The 18,840-nt window shown below is 35.7% G+C and overlaps 1 protein-coding gene across 1 annotated transcript in view; it reads left to right on the top strand.

Annotated features, from left to right (window-relative positions):
• Positions 1 to 3,592: 3,592 nt before the first annotated feature.
• LOC125240461 (protein AF-10) overlaps positions 3,593 to 18,840 on the top strand; it is a 30,805-nt gene continuing 15,557 nt past the window's right edge. Inside the window, exons 1-13 of the mRNA XM_048148354.1 lie at positions 3,593 to 3,750; positions 6,340 to 6,476; positions 7,117 to 7,196; positions 7,277 to 7,441; positions 7,533 to 7,608; positions 8,225 to 8,346; positions 9,046 to 9,195; positions 10,885 to 10,966; positions 11,832 to 11,960; positions 12,264 to 12,414; positions 12,623 to 12,830; positions 14,888 to 15,006; positions 15,217 to 15,295. Coding sequence (XP_048004311.1) covers positions 6,368 to 6,476; positions 7,117 to 7,196; positions 7,277 to 7,441; positions 7,533 to 7,608; positions 8,225 to 8,346; positions 9,046 to 9,195; positions 10,885 to 10,966; positions 11,832 to 11,960; positions 12,264 to 12,414; positions 12,623 to 12,830; positions 14,888 to 15,006; positions 15,217 to 15,295 — 1,470 coding nt within the window. The 5' untranslated portion in view covers positions 3,593 to 3,750; positions 6,340 to 6,367. The remainder of the gene's footprint in view (positions 3,751 to 6,339; positions 6,477 to 7,116; positions 7,197 to 7,276; positions 7,442 to 7,532; positions 7,609 to 8,224; positions 8,347 to 9,045; positions 9,196 to 10,884; positions 10,967 to 11,831; positions 11,961 to 12,263; positions 12,415 to 12,622; positions 12,831 to 14,887; positions 15,007 to 15,216; positions 15,296 to 18,840) is intronic.

Consider the following 18,840-nt stretch of genomic DNA (forward strand, 5'->3'; position numbering starts at 1 on the left):
TCTAGATAGGATTAAAGAAAAAAGAAATATATTAAAGACAATAGAAAACAGAAGAGGCGTACTAGTTGGACATCTGCTACGACACGACCTGTTTCTCAAAAACATCGTAGAAGGAAAAGTAGAAGGAAAGAGGGGAAGAGGAAGACCCAGGAGAAACTATTTCACCCAAATTAAAGAAAAGGTTCAGGTCGTGTCGTACCAGAAGGTGAAGGAGTTGGCAGAAGACCGGACGAGTTGGAGATTGCTCCACCGACAAGAGCACAGCTCTTAAGTTAGAAGAAGAAGAAGAAGTATGTTTAGTTAAGATTAGTAGTTAAGCAAAAACATGTTATTTGTAATATTTATAGAAATAAACAGTTAATTTTTTTTTTTATATATTTATCTATTGTAATATTGTATATCGTCGTAATTAAGTATTGTATCGTCGCTTATTGTCCCGGATTTATAAGGCCCCCCACAGACGGGAGACAAAACTGTTTTGTCTCCGTCGTATTTGTATGAAAAGTTGCGTCGCCTCGTGTGCGCACCTTCATACTAGCCCATAGACCGAGCGACGGAGACAAAATAGTTTTGTCGCCCGTGTGTGCGGAGCCTAATTTCACATTTTTGACACATTTGTTTTGAAGTATGTTGCGATGTATCGCCATCTAGCTCACCGTACCTTTTTCTGTATGGTTTTGAGTAGTTAGGACAGGTAAAAACTTGGTGGTAACTAGTGGGAATAGCCACAAAAATATTAGGGAAGTATTTGTCAATGGGGAAATAATGAAATACTAGGACGTTTTAAAACAGTATCTTTATTTTTAAGCGCCGCCCCAAATCTCAAGGAAGGTGGTTCTCAATTCGTACGTATTTCAATTCTCTTCGCATGTATATATGTATCTCAATTTAATGTTTAGGCCACGATATATCCGTCGTTACTGGACTGATTTTTAAAATTTCTTTCTGTGTCATAATCTTCAGGCTTAAAGTGCAAATCTGCAAATTGTCGAACGCTCTGAAACATTTCCTTTTATCGGTACAATCGACAGCCAACAGCCAATGCTGCCTCCTTCCTTCATCTTTTGGAACACTGAAAAGTTTAATATTATTCATGTTAATTGTAAAGACATAAATTATATAAAGTTGGTATTATTATACTGTGATATGAACTATGAACATAGAAACCGTACCAAGTTGATAGGCTTAAGGCTTCAATACCTCAGACAGTCTTAAAAATTCATAATCTTAAAAAAAAATTGAATGCAAATTGACACTGACAGATCTGTCAGTGTCTTGTCAGTGTCAGTTTGAACTGTCAGACTGCATACAATTTTTTTTAAGATTATGAATTTTTAAGACTGTCTGTGGGAAGCCTGAGACGTATCGTTTGCCAAATCTAACGATTAATTTCGAAGAATTGATTGAATCGATTAGGCCCTATGTACAAGGAGGCGCTTAAACAAATATACGATTTCTATCAACTTACTGAAATGTCATTTGAATCGAAATGACAGACTCTGCCACAGCACTAGTTTAAAAATAAAAATGAATGATAAAGCTAGGAACACACTACGCGGACGTCCGTCGTAAATCGACCGCGGACGGGAATCTGGACAATGGAAATACACATAACCGTGCAAACTATCGGTCGACGGACGTGGACGTGGCCTTGAGCGCATGGACGTCCGATCGAAATCTGGCTCGCTGGATGTTTTGTTCCGTGCACACTGATCGGTCGCGGTCGCGGTCGATTTACGACGGACGTCCGCGTAGTATGTTCCTAGCTTTAATGACATAGGCCCATAGGCCGGCAACAGACAGTCTTAGGCTTCCCACAGACAGTCTTAAAAATTCATAATCTTAAAAAAAAATGTATGCAAATTGACACTGACAGGTCTGTCAGTGTCTTGTCAGTGTCAGTTTGAACTGTCAGATTGCATACAATTTTTTTTAAGATTATGAATTTTTAAGACTGTCTGTGGCAAGCCTTAGGCTTGCCACAGACAGTCTTAAAAAATTGTATGCAAATTGACACTGACAGATCTGTCAGTGTCAGTTTGAACTGTCAGTTTGCATACAATTTTTTTTAAGATTATGAATTTTTAAGACTGTCTGTGACAAGCCTTAAATTTCATAATCTTAAAAAATCATAATCTTATAAATTCAGATCGAGTACCTTGCCACACACATTCTTAAAATTCAGATTGTTCGCAATTTGTCAGATCAATCTGAAAAAAATCATAATCTTAAAAAATAAGACTGTGTGTGGACAGTTGCGAAATTGTATGGAAATCCGTGCACTCGATCTGATTTCATAAGATTATGATTTTTTAAGATTATGAAATTTAAGACTTCCCACAGACAGTCTTAAAAATTCATATTCTAAAAAAAATTGTATGCAAATCCTGCGTGATAAATTAATATCGTAAAATACTCACTAACGAAGATCCGCAAAAATGTATCATGTGTTAGATTATGTTTAAAGTAAGCGAAATATTGTTTTTAAGTGCTTGATTTTTTTAAATATTATTACAGGATTTTGTTTAAAATTTCATTAGGTTGCGCGAGTTTACGTTTTGTGGACGCTGTCATGTGTCAAAAAGAGGTTCTTACAGCTCTAGGACAAAGTTTGGGGCTAAGGCCAGCAACAGACAGTCTTTATTTTCATAATCTTAAAAAATCATAATCTTATCAAATAAGATTGACTGCCTTGCCACACACATTCTTAAAATTCAAATTATTCGCAATCTGTCAGATCAATCTGAAAAAAATCATAATCTTAAAAAATAAGACTGTGTGTGGACAGTTGCGAAATTGTATGGGAATCCGTGCACTCGTTCTGATTTCATAAGATTATGATTTTTTAAGATTATGAAATTTAAGACTGTCAGTTGCCGGCCTAAGTTGATCTGTGTAAGGCTTCCCACAGACAGTCTTAAAAATTCATAATCTTAAAAAAAATTTGTATGCAATTGACAGTTCAATCTGACACTGACAAGACAGTGACAGATTTGAACTGTCAGATTGCATACAAGTTTTTTTTAAGATTATGAATTTTTAAGACTGTCTGTGGGAAGCCTAAGACTGTCTGTTGCCGGCCTAAGTTGATCTGTGTAAGGCTTCCCACAGACAGTCTTAAAAATTCTTAATCTTAAAAAAAATTTGTATGCAATTGACACTGACAGATCTGTCAGTGTCTTGTCAGTGTCAGTTTGAACTGTCAGATTGCATACAAGTTTTTTTTAAGATTATGAATTTTTAAGACTGTCTGTGGGAAGCCTAAGGTGTCCTCAATATTTATTTATTTATTTATTTTTATAGGTACAATCTGCCAGCCAGCTTAAGACATGAAGTTAAAATTTGTATGAAATTACTTTGCACTCTTGTGATTTTGCTATCTGTTTTCGAATAACAAAGAGAGCCTTTACCAGTTGGTGTGGTGAAAAATATTTTTTATTTGAACTACAATCAAGTACCCTATTCTGATTCAGACTGTGTAAAGCCAGCCTTAGTATTCAAGAGTAGTCTACTTAAACTCGACGTTTGATATTTATCTGTGGTTTGCATCCAAAACAAAATGCACTTTTTTACCTATGCTGCTTCGCTTTGCTTTCATTAATGGCTGCGAGTGTAAAAAAATTAATCTTAATTATTACTGCATATAAGTAGTAAATGTAATCATTTATTATTCAGCGTCTAGAAAACTTATTGTATGTGTTTCGATTGTGTGTCATTATGACTTCATTTTATCATTATTGCTAGGAGCAGGTGAGGTGAATTCGCTTGTCAATAATCAAACAAAAGTAAAGATGAATGAATGAGTTATTACCGGGATATTGATATTCTGCGACCATGAACGGATAAATAATCTTGTGGTAATTATACAACTATCAGATGGGATATCGTATCATTAGTGTTCATAACATAGATCTCTCCATCTGACTTCAAATTGTATTGGCTCGACGTAGGGATTTTCTGGTTGGTTATGGAGCTCTTGAAATGTGACTCTTGAATATCATATATCGTTAAAACATCTAATTATACCATAAATTACACTTTCCCGTTTCTAACCTATTATCCACCATATCAGGATATTGTAATCACATTCGACTTTTCTTTTTCCTCTAAGAGTTTACGGTACAGGAATACTAACGACTCGTAAATATCAAAATATGGTTTATTTCAAAGCTTGATTCAATACTTCTGCCCTTATTGGAACTTTAAACAATCTATTAAGATTACATGGAATAGCCACAGTGACAGTTAATAGGTAACTTGCATCTCAGAAATGTAAATTAAAGCAGCAAATAAACCTTAAGCATAACACTGCTAATCGATGGGGCCACAACCAAACCAACTGAGATATCCACATGTTAGTTCTTTTATTTTGAATGAGTTAAATGCAATTTGAAGGAACTGTATCTCATATCATTGTTTTTTCATTCATAAACAGAAATCATCCGGAATAATTCATGGTTCTTCTATAGTCAAGTGAATATCAAAGAGATGGTGATGGTCAAACATATCAATCACCATTACTATGGAAATATGGATGTGGTCCAATGTATTTTACCACACAATCTACTTGATGCTAATTGTTCCTCCTTCACAGTATTTGTTCTAAATTTTATGTTAAGTCTCTTTCCTTAGAAAAAGAGCAATGATTTGGTTACAAACATAGCCCCTGTTGTATTGATATATTCCTATAGCAGGACCTCTTTAATCCGAACCCTGAAGATTTAACCCACACTCCGATTTGCAGAGTGTTCGCATTGTATTTGTTTGTTTGTATTTTAGGCAACCCTTATTGTCAATGAAATGCAATGTTAATAACTTGTGTGGTACCAAATTTCACCAAACCCTTTCCTCCCGTAAGTGTTTTTTCTTTCACAAAGTGGCTTTGAAACATGAGCAGTTTTATGTGCTATGCCTATCCCATTTGGGAATACAGGTGCGAGTTTATGTATGTATGTATGTATGTATTAATACAATTTTAATAATTTTCATCAATCTTCTTTATTACCTATATAAATAATTAAGTTTAATATTCTTAATAATGTACCTGCAAACTTTAAGTGATATTACGAATTGCAAAGTCTATAAATAGTTATTTATGTGACTGGTGCATAAAAGAGGTGTTAAAACATGAGTGTAGTTGTTATAGAACGAGGCAAAAGGAGAGTTTCATAATAAGATAACATGTCTTAATACCTAATCATATACAGTTGCATACATAACTTTATCTATATGTACAGATATATAGCATTAATTCAGGTATTTAAGAGGTAATATCAACTGATTGACTGTTAGTTCACCTTTGAAATGTTCAATATTTAAAACGAAAAAAATTACTATTTGAGATTTAGTCCCACTTTGTCGATAGCTATAAAGCCGCTTTGCAAGATGTAGCATGAAAAGGGTTTACTTCTTGTTTTTTCGGAAATGTTCGTATTGGTCATGATAGTTCAGTCAATGTTAGTACAACTTAATATACTGAGACTGACTGTACTAAAAATACGTAGGTAAATCTTTTCACTCTACCAGGATCAGTATACTTAATACAGGCCATTTGCTTATCGCTCCTGAGCATATTATCACATCTCGGACACTTGCAATCAAATATATGAAAGAGGCACTTTCCTAGCACACATTCTAAGCTCATGTAGGTGAACGCGTACCATGCTTGTATGAGTGAGGTATGACAGATCGACTGTTCGCGTTTTTAACAGGCGGTAACCGTGAGGTAACCGAGGGGATGGGCGGCCTTTCAGCGGGGTGCGGGAGTGGCCATCACGTACGATAGTACTCTTTATTACACTGTGATATTAAGATTATAACTTATTAGGTGTTCACACAATGGTGGGCTTTGTTTTCTCTTATTAAATATATTCTTATTTGTACAAATAATGTGAAGTGTTTGGGATTATTTTATGTGTATCATTCTGATTATAGTTTTTTTTAAACGCTATTTACCAATGAATATATTTGGATACCATAATTCCATAATAGTATGTTTAAAGTATGAATTGCTTAAATTAAAGACCAGTGGCTAATTTTTCGAAGTTACAAATTACAAGTAGTAGTCACGTCACTGTCATCTGACAAGTTAAAAAGAGACTTCTTATAACTCGTAACTTAAACCTTGAGAAATGGGCCACTGGTGACTTAGTTACCCCTCTACCTGTACAGTCTTCATTTTCCTCCAAAAAAAAATTCAACTAAATTGCGACTGTTCTTGTTTATCTTTCCACATCCTACATCCATTTTATATAATATATCATTAATTCATTTGCAAAATATATACTTAAAACATGAAAGTGTATTGTTACTACCACATATGTTATGAACTTCTTGCAGGTTTTGAAATAATAATGCGGAGTTCAATATGAAGGAGATGGTAGGAGGATGCTGCGTGTGCTCGGACGAGCGAGGTTGGCCAGACAACCCGCTGGTCTACTGCGACGGGAACGGATGCACAGTTGCGGTTCACCAAGGTACACAACCTTCACTCATATTTAGCATAAATATACTATTTATATTTATAACAATTGTACACCCTAATGGTGATCGCGGTGAGAGAAAAAGTTGTGCTAGACCGTAGATAAAGCTTATAAGATCAAGTAATTCCTTGCCTGCATGCCATCAATTTGAACAAAGTTATTTAAAGCTCTCAGATGTATCCAAACAAATATGTAAGTAGTGTTTTTGAGTTATCTTTGGATAACTTTTATAGGGTGGATATAATGGATCAACATTTTGGAATGACAGAGTTTCATTTGATCAACAAAAATCTACTAAAGTTAGAAATTCCAAATAATCTGGTTCCTAAACCAATAAAATTCGTATAACACTTAAGTTCTCACGTTTTGTGTCTTCAAAAAAATTCGATTAAAAAATACGACAATTTAGAAGAATCCTGTAAATCTACCATTGAACTGTACATGTAATAAATATGTGTAGATAAGAATATTTTTTCTTTTTTTTTATATGAAACTTTAACTAATAAGATTTGTGTATTTGTTAATGATCTATGGTGCATGGATTGGCATAAAATACATTAACCATAATATATCAATTAGGTAAATGCTCTTTAGGCTATTTTGTAAAGTATACATGAAAAGTTTTATTTTCTAGCGTGCTACGGTATAGTGACAGTGCCAACGGGCCCATGGTACTGTAGGAAATGCGAGAGTCCAGAAACCAAAGGGAAAGTGGTTAGTAATGATAATGAACAAGAGATACGAATAAGTGTGATAAAATAACTGTAATGATTAATACCTCTGTCTGGTTTTAGCGATGTGAGCTGTGTCCTTCTAAATCTGGTGCTCTCAAACGAGCTGATTCAGGAGGCTGGGCGCATGTTGTATGTGCACTTTACATACCCGAGGTTCGATTTGGCAATGTCACGTCTATGGAGCCAATTGTTTTAAGACTGATTCCGCCCGAGAGATACAATAAGGTAGATTTAAGAAATTGTATTCTCATTTTCATCTTTTTAATAATTCCTGATTTTTTGAGGTACAAATCCATCTATTTTTTTATAATTTCAGAATTGCTACATTTGTCAAGAGTCTGGTAAAACTCATAGAGCTACTGCTGGCGCGTGTATGCAGTGTAACAAATCTGGTAAGCAGAGGTCACTCTTTTGGAAGTTAATTAAGAAGCTACAGGAGCGAAAATGCTTAAATGGAAAGGAGCCCCCCTTTCAATTTGGGAATTTTAGTTAAATATACTAGTGTATTAACTAGATTTATCGAAGAAAAATTTTCCATTCAGAACAACTCGGTTAAAAGATATTGAGAAAAAATCTTTAAAATCGAGGTTCCGCTCTCGACTGTTTCCTCCTTCAAAACTTAATCAATCATAACATAACGAAATTTGAGAATCTGAATTACAATGAAATAATCTGTGTCGGACCGTTTAGTTTTTCTGACTAATTGTTACCAATTTTGAATACCGCACCTTTTTTTGCGCCTTAATCAATAAGGCGGTTTTTGGAAATTTTGTCTTTAAAATATATAATACCATGAAAACGGTCAGAGACAGATGAAAATAATAATAATCTGTGTTGAAAATATCATTGCTCTGTCTTCATAAAATAGTCGAGAGCGTTTGTATGGAGAATTGACCCCTCCTGTATCGTCTTAAGATCTAAACTGTGTTTCGCCTTTCTACATTTTACTATATATTTGTACATTATCATTCTCAACAACGAAATTTCAATACAAGGTGTATTCGGTAGGGTGCAAACAACAGTTTCACGTGACTTGCGCCCAGAGCTTGGGCCTGCTCTGCGAGGAGGCCGGCAACTACTTGGACAACGTCAAATATTGTGGCTACTGTCAACACCATTACAGTAAACTGGTCAGTATTCAGCAACCATGGCTTTGCTAAGTACAGTCAGCATCACGAAATTGTTATTCTGTTGCTGGCTATACTTTCCCGAACTTGGCCTATATTTGCTGCTATATGCAGGCAATTAATCTTGCCTTATTTGTCTAAAGCTCTTAATAATTGTATTAATTGTATTTTCTGTATAAAAGAAAAAAGAAGCATACCTACTTGGCGGGCCTTATTTGTGCAAATAAGGCTAGATGAATCACTGAGAGAAAGGACGAGTATTCAATATTTCTTTTTCAACATATGCTGTATGTCAAATGGCAATATAAAGACTCACATGTATGTACCTAGATACAGACTGTAAATCACATAACCGGCTACCGCACAGTTCGATTCCTAATTATGATGTCACCATCATCGCAAAGCTACAAGTTTGTACTAATACAACGGGAAACCAGATTATAAACGAAAAACTAGACCGCCTAACCAAACTCAACTAACCAATAGGTACCTACGCTCTTCATATCAATTTTAAGCGACTATTTATCCTGTTTGCGATGCTTCGACGCGCACTACTTTATTACCATTAGTAGTATCGTATTAGTAGTAGCAAGTAGTGTAAAACCTGGTGTTGAGGTACGAGCCGATTGCAATTGTTCCGCCCGCGAGTTAGGCTACATATTCATTCGGGAGACGTTAGAACCGAAATGGTTGACTGTGCAGAAAAAGGGCGGGAACGTGAAGACCATCCCTCCGTACAAGCCTGTGTCGCATGACAGCCCGTCCAGTGACTCCAGCTGTGAGAAGGAGGGCGACGCGTCGCCCATGGCTAGCGGGAGCGGGACCCCTACACATGCTGCTAAGCCCAAAGGGGTATGTGTAAAATATAAAGCCTTCATTATCATTCATACATCGCAACATTTATTTTGCCACCTTGGTTTCGTTACTCAGTTATTCAAATTATATTTTTAATCGATTTACATAGAATTCATAACAACCTGGCGATTGTAGTTACTTAAACGCCCGTATACGATGCTGTGTCGGTTTCGCTCAACCTTTATACTACTTCAACCTAACAAAGAATTTAGATTAAAATCAGATACATAATTTAAATGCGGAAGGAATATATGAACTATTATTGATTCTCACAATAAAAATACTTAAATTAACTACTACTCAAATTATGTGATTGTTGTTCTAAAATTTGACACTAAATATCAAATAACTAACTGATATCCATAAAAATTGTAAGAAGGTATCTGATAGAATGACAATTGGCTTAAGTACTGCCATCCCGGGCATAAAATTTCAATAAATAAATAACAAAAATATAAGGTTTGATAGGGGAAGCTATGCTATACGTAACACAGTTTTAATCAACACCAATATAGCCGAAATATGATAAACTTTTTAAAATAACACTTCTTTTGTTTGTATTAATTACTCAGTGAAATTACTACTAAGGAACAGCCTATGTTTTAGAGAACGTTCTGGTATTTTATGTTTTATCCAAGTGTGATGAAGTCTTTTTAACCTATATATATATATATAGAGGTAATTTTTATCTATATCTTCCTAGAGAAATGACCTCTGTTGACATAGAAATAAGTCCTTTTGAAAAGACACTCCTCAAATATAGTGTGAATATTACATTTTCTCATAAAAATGAACAATTAGAATATACGAACCGGTTTTGAATTTTAATGATTTTTAGCCTCCTAAACGAATTCTGAAATTTTTACTTAGGGGCGTCCATTAATTACGCAAGAAGTGCTTGAAGGTCTGCGAGAAATCTTACGATATTTCCCTCCAGGTGAAGTATTGCAAGGTTTGCCTCGACTTGCCTAACTCCCTCCCCCCGTCCCACCCCTCGTGTTATTAATGGACGTCTTCTTAATGTCACGAGCTTTTTCGGGTCTAATACAGAATATCTGACGTCTGTTTTCTGTTATGACGATACACTTTGTACACAACTTCACTTTACAGGAAGGTAACGTAACGAGCATCCTTCTATTGGACTCATAATTCCGAATAGAAATAGCAACATTAAATTGCCATAGAACATTATAATCAACAACTTGGATAAAACTTGGGAACTATTAATTATATCAGTGATTTCCGATTTCAAATCGTATATGGACTGTTAAGTAAGTTTTCGAATACCGTTAGCTTAGACCAGATATTGAAATATTTGTATATCTTATCCCAGTATTGTAATGCATAGTAGGTGACCGTGCAGCCCGCATGTGGTCAGATTACGTTACTTGACACGGGATATATAATGTATATATAAAAGCACTTGGTTTGATTTGCTAAGGCAAGCTTTTCGTGGTAATCTTCTTTCTTTAGAGCACATTGGTTTACACCGTACAGTCTACAACACCTTGCTTTGGTCGTTGGTAAAAATTAAAATTTATTCCAAATCTAAATTTGAACAGCGTTGTGTTAATTGCGATGATAATGATATTATTCAAATGAAAAGTCCAATGACCTTACCTACATAAGTTATTTATTATTTTCCTTTTGATGTGACCTACAGTAATGCCGTCGCTTAATTTTTAGCCCGGTCGAAAATCAGGTGGTGTCTCAGGAAAGAACACTCCTAACTCATCAAAGACTCCTACAAACACTCCTCAGCCTACAGGTAAGTCTTTCGATTTATGAAGATTTTTAGGATCTGTAAAACTCGTTAAAACATTGATCCTATAAATCTCGTCTTGAACGAAATTCGTAGTCCCATCATGTCATTCGCGTCATGTCGCCCCGGTGCCTACAGAGCATATGAGGCGCGTCTAAAATTGTGTTTATTGCATTGTAACCTGAGATGTTTGCGCTTCATTCCCCGGTGATCTACCGTACCTATGCTACATCCGTGTCGGCGGTGTGCTTTGATCTCATATCAAGCTACCGTGAAAACTGTTATTACATCCTAGCTTACTTATTCATTTAATGAACTGAAATATGATTAAGACTAAAATATTTGTTCCTGAGTCATGGATGTTTTCTATGTATATTATATATGTATGTATTTATCTATATAAGTAAGTATATCGTCGCCTAACACCCATAGTACAATCTTTGCTTAGTTTGGGGTTAGGTTGATCTGTGTAAGGTGTCCCCCAATATTTATTTATTATTTTACGCGAAAATGATTAGCCTTTATTCGTAGTGTAAGATGCAACAGACCTAAAAAAAACAATCATGTATTTAAACGGAAATGTTTTTTTTTTACTTTGTAAGTATATATGTAATATTTATTTCATAAACAAAGTCTGGCAAACAAGAACTCGTGCATTTAAAAGTAAAATTGAGGTTTGATTGCGCTATGATATGATTACGCATTCTTACATAATTTCAGTCTCAATAATGTTTTGTTACTATTAAGCAGATAGAAAATAGTTTTGACAGACAATAGGGATGTTGACAATTTTTACAATCTGTTTGGATTTTATAGTTTTTTAATTATTGGGTGTCGTAAACAAAAGATAAAGAAATAATGTACGTGACAGACAAGAAGAAGCCGTCGCCTTCGCGGCGCGGGTCTTCGGCGACGGAAGGCGGGTCAGGCAGCAAGGCCAACACGCCGGCGCCCTCGCCGCAGCACCCGGCCTCTGACGCTCCCCCGCCCTCTAACAAACGTAACTACACACAACCGATGCCGGTCCTTCAACTATCCTAATAATAATAAACAAAACTACAATTTGAACAGTGTTTGAACTAATACTGAGGTAAATATCAGAAAAGCTAATCGATACCGCATACTATTTTGCATCAACCAGTCATTTTAAAGAGAGTGTGATGTCCCCTGGTAAAAACGCAGATGAACTTAGGAATCAAAACTCGCCTGCGGCATACCCGGGCCATTGCCCATTACGCACCCATCAGATCACATTCATCGTCACTCTCGTTTGCCTGCTGTGTCATTGTCTTTGTTTTTATAGCACCTGGTGGATCTACTCCTGGCAGCACCCCAAAAGCGAGTCTGCCGGCATCCTCCCCCAGTTCCAAGTCTATAGAAGCTATCGGGGTGATCAGCTCGGTCGCGTCTGCTACCTCAGTACCTTTGACGGCAATAACAGCTACTCCCCCCAGGTAAAATATTCAAACTGCAAATTCAGGCTTGTAAAGTTTTTTTGTATAACATCATAAGTATTTCATATTTATTCAATGCAACCACCATATATATTAAGTATAAAGTCTGGGTACCCACATGGACCCTGTGCTGGCATATCAATATGTGGAGAGCATAGTATGTATTTTTTTTAATTGTGTGCCGTAAATTGGCGTTATACATTGTCAGCTCGTCAGCGAGCACAGCCGCCAAGCCGCTGTACCAGGAGTCGGTGATCACGAACACGGACAGCGCAGACACGAAGCAGACCAAGAAGCGCAAGGCGGTGACGGCGGCCGGCACGCCCACGCCGCTCGACTACGCGCCCACGCCGCCTCCCACTGCGGTACCTTTACACACTCTTCCCATGCCGAGGCTTTACCCATTCATTGCCGACGTTAAAATGCCTGTCAAAATAGGCTAGTTTCCTATCCAGTCAAATTTGCTAATACTGAAGAGTTCCGTCAGGGTCAGTTCATTTACTTTATATCTTTCTCTTTGACCTATTAAATATAAACTATGTTTAAACATAACTACTGTCCATATTTTTCTTCTAATTATGTGGTGCTTTATTTCGTGCACTGCATAAAGTATTTTATTTTTAGTAGGTATAGGAAATTAGCCTATTGCAGCAATGTAAACGAACCAAACCATCCAATGAACTATCCATGTTCAAGGACTATTTTATTGTTTTAGTAGTAAGAATCAATCAAGAAAATCAAATACACTTTAAATACAAGGTTTGTTTACATTGTCCGCAAATTCTATTGATGGCAACTTTACATTAACTGCTAGACTGCTGATGCTTCTACGTATTTAAAGTGCATGCATGAATGGATCACCGCTGCGAAGGCAGGTTGTTATAACACCGAAACCAAAATAGACTATGAAAATAATGATAAAATTTATTCTGAATTTTGATTTGTAATCATTATTAATTTAGTGTAAAAAAAAATGTTATTTCGAATTTTTAATGAGGTCTAAATTGAGTCAGATTTTCTTTGTCTTATTTGAGTTACGTACATGTCAAAAAAGATATGAGGTCAGTGCGGGCAAGACCGGCATACTTTATTTGAGATAAAGTTTGAGTGGATAAAACTATACTAGTAAAGTAGTCTGGAGTGATCCGCATGGTCCTATGGGCTAGCAAATTTTATATTCTACAGTTTTTATAATATTTTGGTGAAATAAGGCAATTTTAAGTGATAAAAATCACTTTTTTTAAGGCTCGGCGGGTTGACCGTCCCCACGCGCGAGTACGGAAAGACCGTCTAGTGCTCGTTGTCGCGTAATTTCATATGGAAATAAGTATCAAAATCATGTTCATTGTTATATTCTGTAATAACAAAGACTAATGTGATATATATTAAAACAAATAACGTTGATATTTTGAACATATCAGCATTTTTCAATTTATAAGGCAAGACCGTCATATGTCCCGTAAATGAGGTTGAAAACCTTCTTTTTTCAGGTCCAAACAAAAGCAAAGCCGAAACTTATATTTAAAATTAACCTACGAAATAAGTAGAGTTTAAACGGGTGTTTTAAACTCTACTTATTTCCCATAAAGCCTAAAAAAGGTGCCTTACTCTTATATGCCCGTCTTTCCAACTAGGCATAATTTCGAAGTTACATATTTCAGGACATAAAACAATAAATTGAACGCGTTTTAAGAGCAATAATTTTACTAGACAGGAAGAACGACTATTAAATTACTAGGTTACATACATAATGCACAAATATTCCAACTGCTTCTATTTTATTTAAATTTTTTGCGTAACCTTGTTGAACTCGATGGTCGAGTTCGAAACAAGAATCAAGTTTTTTGTCAACTAGTGTTCGTCCTAGGGATATCTATTGGAGACCAATGGATTAAGGATGAAAAACTGGTATACCTTTGGAGGTTTAAGAAGTGATAGATATATAAATACAAAAGTTATATTCAGTAGACTTTCTGGGTAGACGGTCTTCTCCACACTGACCTTAACGACAAAAAAATTGTTATTTTGAGAGTACCTTATTGGTAATTTGGTATATACAGAAATTTATATAAAAACGGTTTAATGGCCCTGGAAAATCTCCATGATAGGTAGAAGTATCTTTTTAGAAGGTACATATGTAAAACAATAAATTAGGCAGATTCAAATATATTTGTATTAATTTCGGATACTAGTCAACCGGCTCTCGTATTGCTATTTATATCATTGTTACTTGGGCATCTCAGCAACCTGAAAGAGACTGTCAGAAACAGTTACAACGTTTTTTTTCTGTTAATATGGTTTCAAGGCATAGGAATCAAAGTGGGAAAGAGTAGGACTCCTAGATCATGTCAGGCTTCGGAGACATTTAGAATCAAACACAAAATTGGGTGCGGAGATAGATAATGGGAAGAACGAAAAAACTATATGTAAATACATATAATTTGGTCTGAAAGTATTAACTATTTTTTTCTAGGCAAAGACTGAAGCAGGGGACAACGTGGGTGTGTCCCACTTTTCAAGCGTGAGCGCCGCGCCGCCGCCGCCGCCTCCGCCGCCACCCGCGCACAGTCCCGCTGCGCAGCCTAGCCCCAGGTACCTATTTCATAACATCATCCCTTATACACTTTCTTAATGCCTGGTTTTAGTTCTAATGTAGTTCAAATGAGGATTGTATCAACATTTCGTGTTAAATAAGCGTGATCTGCATATATGATCAATGATATGAGGACGGATTTTATGAGCAAGTGGTTCATAAAATTCTTCTTTGGGCATTTCAAAACAATAACAATTTATAAATTGCAGACATTTACCCAGCCCTATGCCTGGCCCCAGCGGCGCGAACCTGGCGGTGACCAACATAAGATCCCCATCGCACCCACAGGTCAGTCACAACGTTTTTACTTATATATATTTTACGAACTTCTTAAGCATCCTGTCCCCATTAGTTCTTCATTAACCGATTCGTTGCGTGTTCCATTTTCGAAAATTTTACGCTGCGGCGGCGACCAAGTTCTGTCGATTTTAAAATAACACGCCTCGCGTAAAAACCTTGGGCTTGATGATACGCCTCTCGTGCCAACCGCACAGAAACGGTTAATATGTTTTGTTGGAACAAGTAGGATTATTTGCTACCTTTTCTACCAAGCCCATAGCTTAGTATTAATGTATAAAACCTTCCAATTTTACTGAGTTTGAAATGTGTGTTCGATAGAGAATAGATGTTAAACCCTTCGAAAATTCTTTATTGGCTACGTGATTATTAACTTATTGTTGTGAAGAATACCTAATCGTGATATTAAATTTAATTTAATAGTCCTCCAACCTTTTTCCACCGGTATACATACTGTAGAATCCGTTTATTATGACTCCGCTAAATCCGCTTATGCTGATCCGCTTAATATGACGTAATTTCTGTGCAAAGTTTTTATATAAACTTTTGATATAGACTGCTTACGTATACTGATAAACGCTTACTATGACCTAAAAACTGTTTTTGTGAAACTACGACCGGTTGGTTATAGTGACTAACTTGATGGTTTTCTTGTCCATATGGCTTTCCTCGCGGGAACCTTTGGTGCGTTCATGGCCTGCCTGTTATTTTGGCATTATCACATTAGTTAGTACAAGTTTAATCAAATTCACAATCACAAAACTATGACGTTGATGAAACTATGCTTTGTACGACATCCGTTTGTCAGTGCCGAGTTTGTCATTTCCCTTCGATGTCATTTATAAGCGGATTCTACTGTATCACATTTGCCTTAAACTATCAATTGTTTCATTAGTTTGTTTATCCTGTTCCCTATTCCAGGCATAGTGATCAACTGATCACATACGCGCCAGTAGAATTTAACCATAAGAGTCGCGTTGATATTTTAATATTCGATTCATATGATTGTCAAAGCTGATGAATTAGAATTATATATTTGCATTTTTGGAAAAACCTTGTTGATAGTTTGGTGCGGCCTGGAAAGGGGTTAAATTGTTAACGTACTTACATAATTTGTTACTTTATTCACTGAATGATTGTGTATAAATGAAAGTATAGTGAATGCATGTACGCGTTGTATTATCCTTTTTTGTAATGATTGTTATTATTGTACAAAGACTACATTTAGTTGGCGGGGATAAAGCCTGATAAGTTAAATCTTGTCAGGCTTTAAACCTCAGCAGCACATGTTTGCTTTTTAGATAAAAGTGAATATAACAGTTCAAAATCAAATAAAGAAAAAAAACACATTGTACTTAATTAAAACAAACATTAATACAAGTAGTAAAACACATACGTTAAGGTGGCTCGCTTTCCATACAAAAATCATCTCACATTGATTTAGTCACCGCACACTACAACTAAATAAAAATATGCGCATACATATACTTTACATTATCCATTTTCGCAGTATTAAATGAAATACATTGTTTCATACAGAAATCATGGACAAATCCATGTGAATTTTTTATTAATTTTACGAAAACGTGCGTGCCAAATTTTGTGTACAGACACAGAGCCGTCATATTTCGCGCATTTTTAGTTGACATTGTCATCAGTGACACTTGGCTCTTGACAAGTAATTATTTAAAGATATTGGTTTACTTAACTCAAGCAGACTCAGAAATAATGACGCATTTTGTCAATAAAGATACATATCGTGTATTTCGACACTGCTAGTCTAAATCGAAATGGCGTCTCGGTCAAACGCATTGACTATGAAGCAGAAGATTTCGAGTTCCATTCCGGGGTCTTTTTTAATCATTTGAACTTTTTTTGGATTTATTAAGTTTTTTTTTATATTTTTTAATAGAATAAATATTCTATTAAAAAAGACTCTTACTATATTTCTTTCCTATTTTTTATTTTCATACAAAAATACAATACAATCTTTATTGTGCCTTTGTTGATAAAATAAAATATTACACGTCAGGTCAGGTACATAGGTCATAGTGTGGGCATAGTATTAGTAATGTGCTGACTTCCTTACATTTACTGAGCTAGTTGACCTATGTTGTTGTTGTGTGAATGTTTTTCTTCAACAACTAAATAGTTATATATATGAATATGTATGTAGGTATGTGGGTAGCTTTTGCACATTGTAATTTTTCCTCAGTCACCCGTTGAGCTCAGAGACCACGAACGCTGTAGTGTTCGAAACGTCGGGATGAATTGTAAATTCATTATACACGATTTAATCCGTTTTCATAGTTTTTATTTCATGAGTAACTATCGCGGTAACTGAAGACAATATTAACTAAATGGTTACAAATAATAATTATCATCAATATAATCAGGTCCAGGCAGGCAATTATGGTCGCGCGATAAATGATAAAACATCTGGCCGTCCCTATAATCGCACTTACTAATAGTGCGACAGGGACGGCCTGATATTTTATCGTTTATCGCGCGACCATGCTACCCGTGCTGTACTAGCTTTTGCCCGCGGCTTCGCTTGCGTTAGAAAGAGACAAAAGTAGCATATGTCACTCTCCATCCCTTCAACTATCTCCACTTAAAAAACATGTCAATCCGTCGCTTCGTTTGGCCGTGAAAGACGGACAAACAAACAAACAAACACACATTATCTTTGGTGAAACAACGAATTCTTCCACTTCAGATTATAGAGTAACCAGCTTTTCCCATTTATAATAAACTAGGTTTTGACCGCGGCTTCGCTCCCGTAAGAAAGAGACAAAAGGTAGCCTATGTCACTCTCCATCCCTTCAACTAAATCCCCTGAAATAATAATCACGTCAATTCCTCGCTCCGGTTTTGCCGTGAAAGACGGACAAACAAACAGACACACACCCATTCTTATTTGTAATTTTTGTACGGATTTGACATTATTATTTATATTTAAATAATTATATACGTATAGCCTAATTTCGTCGGTAACAGCGTGTTATGTAATGGCGTCGTTGGTGGACAGTCGCCTGTCACGCCGTGAAACTGCGTTCGAATCCCGGGATTCTATAAACTTTTTGTATTTTTTTTGGATATAAATTTCGTATTTTTTATTGACCGAGCAAGAATGGAGAGCCGAAGGTATCAATTTTATCTTAGAGAACATATTGATTTTTTTATTGTCATTTTGATTTTCTATTTATTAAGTTGAGATATAAAACACAACTTTTGATACCCTCGCTAAATATAATATATTCTCGAAATTACTCCTTAGATAAAAAAGTCCACTTGAGTTTTTAAAGCACTACGATACTCAGTTAACTATTGCATTTTCATTTACTAATTTAAGATTTCAAAAGCGATTTGAATACCCTTGCTCCATCGAAAATAAACAATTAGAAAAAAAAATCATTCGAATCGTACTTTAGAAACTAAAATTTATGTATACTTTTTGGAATTTTTTAAAATATCAGATTAGGATAATTATGTTAGAAATTCTGAGTTCGACGAACCCAAAAATTATTACCATA

Source organism: Leguminivora glycinivorella, chromosome Z (assembly GCF_023078275.1).
Source record: "Leguminivora glycinivorella isolate SPB_JAAS2020 chromosome Z, LegGlyc_1.1, whole genome shotgun sequence".
NCBI lineage: Eukaryota > Metazoa > Arthropoda > Insecta > Lepidoptera > Tortricidae > Leguminivora > Leguminivora glycinivorella.